Below are 4,893 nucleotides of genomic sequence, written 5' to 3' on the forward strand. Positions count from 1 at the left end.
AAACCCGGCCACATAGTACCTTTCAAATTAAGGGGGCAACCAGCTGCTGATAAAAACTAGAAAGGCAGCCTCCACCCCCACCCCCCAGGCTGCTGGTTCTTATTAACCACAGAGAAGGAAACACAACTAGCAAACCTACAGCACCAATGATCAAAGTGAAACCGATTTTTCTAATCAAGCTTAAGCAGACGAACACATGCCAGTAAAGCGCATAAAACTAATAGCCCTAGCAAGTACTGTCATCCTAACCAAAGACATTTAAATGTCTCAGTGTAATGAAGCAAAGGAGACTTGAAGCAAAACAAAAAAGGAGACCTTTGCTTTTCGGCGAGGCCTGCACTCGGTGCAGGAAGCGTGTGCCGTTTTGTTTTGGGGAGTGGGCAGGAAGTATACCGAGAGGAGAGAGGCCCGTCCGAAACGCACATCTTCAGCCCCTTCCCGCAGTCCCGCACCACAGCCCTCCTTTGCCGATAGCCAGGACCAAAGGGGATGCTGAGCACCGGGCCCCCGCCCCGGGCCCGCGCCTCCGGCTCCCGGGACGCCTTTTACTCGGGACCCCTACAGGAGCTGGACCTCTCCCTCGGGAGCCCAGGCGTTTCGGTTCCCACCGGGAGCCTCAAGTTGCCCCGCGAGAACCAGCCGCCGCCTCCTTGCAGGAGGACGCCCTCGTCCCCGCTCCGAACCAGCCCACACCTGAGTTTCCCCGGCACGCCAGCCCTCGCCCGGCCCGGGTCCCCCGCCAACCCGCCGGCCGGGTTTTCTTGCACTCACCGCGGGGCGGCTCTGGGCGAGCCGGCCTGAGACCAGCCGAGCCCCTGGGGGCAGCGGCAGAGGCGGGACCGCAGAGCGCGCGGAGCGCACTGCGGGGGCGCGCCGACGCACAGGCGCGTTCGCGCCCGCACTCCTGCACCGACTGCCCCCTCCTCACACCCACACGCACACGCGGGCGGCGGGCGGCGCGCGCCGGGCCGGCTCCGCGGCGGACGCGAGCGCGGGAGCCCAAGGAATCCCTGGAATGAGGGGCCGCCTGCTCTCTCCAGGGCTCCGCCGGGCTCCGCCGGGCTCTGCCAGGCCCGCCCGAACACGCCCCCGAACACGCCCCTCCCACAGAGCAGGTGGGGCTGAGCCCAGGTGAGTCGGCTAGGAGGCGGGGGCGGGGCCAAGCGTGCGGGGATAGGCTCGTTTCCCCTTCCCTGCCAGCCGCACGCCCGGCGGCGGCTTGCACCTACCCAACGGGTGCTGACGCGCTCGGGCTGCGAACAGCCGCGGACGGCCTGGTTGCGCGCTGGGGCCCCGGGAGGAGGCGCCGGTCCCAGAGGGCGCGTGGAGTCAGCGCGTCCCACACATCACACCCCCAAGGCCCTGCCAGTGGAAACACACCTTGATTACACTTGCACAAACCCAAGCGAACCTTTCGTGCGCTCCTAGGTGCCTGCTTTCGGGGACCAGGCACGTTCCCCACAAGCACACAATTGGCTCTCGCACCCAGTAGACACAGCACACGTGACACCGACGTCCACGGTCGAGCCACACTCCGTACCCACTGGACTAGCTGCCCCTTAACCGCCACAGCCAGCCAAGTGACAGCAGCGCCTTCGATCGAGCCAGAGACCTGCACCACTACCCTACCCTCGGCTTCAGACCCGCACCGTCCCGGCCTCCCGCACAGACCTTCCGGGCAAGCAGCCGCTGGAAGAGCGTACAAGCCCTCCGGCATCCAGGGCTCGGCGTTCACACCTGCTCACCTGCCGGACAGCGGCGCACGCGGCGCCTCTCGCCTCCCCGGGCTCCGGGCTCCACGGGGCGCTTACCTGGGACACCAACGCACCCTCTCGTTACCCACACACACCCCAGCCACAGTGGCCAGACAGGCCAGCAGCCACACGTACCTGAGGGTACAGGTCGCACTTGCTTGGGGAGGCGTGTGCTCAGGTGCCACTGAGATCAGAACGGCCGCTGCAGTCCAGGACACTCAGACGCGGCTCGGTTTCTTCCCATTACAGCATTTTTAGCATTTTACACTCCACCACACACACACACACACACACACGGCCAAGAAGCGTCTTTCCTCCCTCTCCCTCGCCCAGAGGAGGAAGTCCTAGAAAATCAAAACAGTGTAGAAGGGAGGGAGCAGAGGAGGAAGGGACTGAGATCGGAGTGGAAAGAGTCCCCTACAGCCGTTCACACACCAGTGTTTGCTGTGTTTGGCAAACTCCTGGAGTCCACAACCCAGTCTGCTCCGAAATGTGCCCGGGGAGGAGCCGAGGGGAGGAGGTGAAACATTTCTAATTGGTGCAGGTTCTTATTACAGCTGCAGCGTAGACATGTGACCACGAAAAGAAAAGGCCTGTCTTTAATTTTTTCCTGTCATTATCTGGAGATTTAGTGGTGGGGGGTGGGGTAGGGTGGAGGCCTGATACTCCCCCCGTCCCCGGCAGCCCTTGCCCCATTGTTTTCTCATACTGCCACAATTAAGAAAACATTTGCTTAACATATCCAGCCGCTAACTTCATAAAATAAATAGTCAGAGACTGGACTTCCTCTGGTTTGCTTTAAATGGCTTCATGTTGCTTGGCCTTCTGGCTGTTCTCAAACCTCGGTCATTCTAAGGAGCTCCTACTGTAGGGCTTTCCCTGGGAGAGGGCTCTGCTGAGAGGGAATGATAACCATAAAAACAAATATCAGCTTACAGTAATGCTGAGGGAAAAGGCTTTGCAGTCTTCAAACTGTTTTCCCATCTATTACCTCATCCAATCTTATCAAATCACAGCATTTGATCTTAGCCCCTGTTGGGTAGCAGGACAGGCATTCATAGCTCCATTTCACAGCCGAGATTAGATAGTTGACCTAAAACAGGTAGAGGCATGGTCTGAACCAGAGCCTGGGTCTGTCTGATGGCCCCTTGTGAAATTCACTCTCCTCCAGTCCACACAGGGCCACTGTAGATGGGGCAACCCAGGTGACAAGTCAACCCAAGCATAGCTGCCCCTAGTTTCTTGGTTCCCAGATTAAAATTCACAGGTTCAAGCTGGGAAGGCTCCCAGTCTTCTCGAAGATATTTTTTTATTATTAAATTTATTGGGGTGACATTGGTTAGTAAAATTACATAGGTTTCAAGTGTACATTTTTGTAATATGAAGATATTTTTACTTAGACTCCATGTTAGTTCATCAATAGTCTTAGATTTGCGTAAAAATACTGGGAAAGATCATAAACAGGTTTTCATCCTGCCATATTAGGACAGGGAAAGAGGAAAGAGTGCAGGTTTCAGGAAGTGTGGCAAGGTAGAAAAAGGGCTTTGGATTCAGACAGACCTGGATTTGGATCCAAACTCCACCTCTAATTCGTTATAGGACTTTGGGCATGTTATCAACCCCAGTTTTCTCATCAGCAAAGCAGAGATAATAATTCTTACCTTGAAGAGCCGTTGCAGGGACTAAGGACTAGGCTAAATGTTTGATGAATATTCACATCTCCTGCCTTCTGTCTTCCAGCCTTAAATCCAGTTCTTCTGGGGCACCTTATAAATAAGCACTCACCTTAATCATGGAGGAATAGGAAAATGATTTGCCCAAGTAATGCAAATGAATAATGATAGCAACAACAATACCACTGCACTTTTATAAACAGGCTCTGGGGGTTACAGAGTGTTCCCACATATCATTATCTCATTTGATCTTTATGACAACTCTGCCATCTGTATGCTGCTAAATGATTTACATTTTGGGGTCAGCATGGAGGTCCTAAAGCTTCCTCTTTAATTTCCATCACAGCTTAGCGTGAACCTTACTCTACAGATAAATCACGGGGACAGAAGCCCTTTTCTCAAGGATGTGACCAGTCTTCGACCTTTCCAAGAATTAATCTCACTGCTTCCCTTACATCAGCAGTAGTGTGACTTTGCTCTGGCAACATGTAAGCATGGTTGTTTTAGTCTGGCTGTTTTAGTTGTGCAGGAGAGAAAAACACTCAAATTAACATAAGAAAAAGGGGGTATGCTGTCAAGATGTGGGCTGGAACTGGAACGTGTCCGATAAGTAGAGTTGTCACACAATGGAATCACTGGACCATGCCTGTGGTCTAAACAAATGACTTACAGTGGTGGCCTGCAATAATAGGGATGAATCCTGACAATATAAAGTAAAAAAAGTAAGTTCCAAAAGGTTACATGCAGCATAATATCCTATTGGAAATGTTAAAAATAAACTGAAAAATAGTTGAAGGAGTACATATACCTGCAATAAAGCTATATAAAAAGGCAGGGAATGATGATGCAAGGATTCAGAATGAGGGTTACCTCGAGAGGGGGACTACATGGGATGGATGGGAGAGAACCATTTGGTTGGATGTAGGTTGTCAAGGTCTTCGTTTTTCAGTGGTGGGTTCAGGAATTCACTATTCAAAATACCTTCTGAAGTGATATTTGCACAACAATGTGAATGCCACTGAATTATACACTTAAAATGGTTAAAATCACAAATTTTGCTATATTTTACCACAATAGAAAATATAAGGAGCTAAAGAGAAAACTGGGCAAATTTCTAAAAACAACAACAACAAAAACGTCTTAAGTAGTTAACCTAAAAGTAAAGGCAGGCTGTACATTGACCACTGATGAGAATGCATTTCAAACCAAGGATTTTGTTGATGCACCAGAAGTTTATTTAAAAAAAAATAAAAATAATCCAGAAGGAGAAATAAAGTTGTCCCAGAGGTGATCATGGTTGAAGCCAAGTGATGTGAGCAAGGAAGGTTGTTATACTGTTCTGTCTACTCTTGCACATTGTTCCAAATTTTTCATATCAAAACATTAAAAAGTTAAAAAGGAAAATAAATTGCAAAGGACAGAAGGATGCTCTATGGCCCATGATTCTGCCTCCTCTATGGGCCACA

General features: G+C 51.5%; 1 protein-coding gene across 1 annotated transcript; it reads left to right on the forward strand.

The window, feature by feature from the left end:
• The first annotated feature begins 489 nt into the window (after nucleotides 1-489).
• Nucleotides 490-2,012, forward strand: LOC109384522 (uncharacterized). The gene is made up of 3 exons (XM_019645951.1): nucleotides 490-600; nucleotides 716-1,131; nucleotides 1,490-2,012. The coding sequence occupies exons 1-3, from the start codon at nucleotides 490-492 to the stop codon at nucleotides 2,010-2,012; spliced, it is 1,050 nt and encodes a 349-aa protein (XP_019501496.1).
• Nucleotides 2,013-4,893: the final 2,881 nt, after the last annotated feature.

Source organism: Hipposideros armiger, unplaced genomic scaffold (assembly GCF_001890085.2).
Source record: "Hipposideros armiger isolate ML-2016 unplaced genomic scaffold, ASM189008v1 scaffold_96, whole genome shotgun sequence".
Taxonomy (NCBI): Eukaryota; Metazoa; Chordata; class Mammalia; order Chiroptera; family Hipposideridae; genus Hipposideros; species Hipposideros armiger.

Bases quoted from the DNA above. Each gene is read 5' to 3' on its own strand.
- LOC109384522 (XM_019645951.1), top strand. From the start codon at position 490: ATGCTGAGCACCGGGCCCCCGCCCCGGGCCCGCGCCTCCGGCTCCCGG. The intron at 601-715 runs GTTCCCACCGGG...CCGGCACGCCAG, and splicing joins TCGGGAGCCCAGGCGTTTCG to CCCTCGCCCGGCCCGGGTCC. The intron at 1,132-1,489 runs GTGAGTCGGCTA...TCTCGCACCCAG, and splicing joins GCAGGTGGGGCTGAGCCCAG to TAGACACAGCACACGTGACA.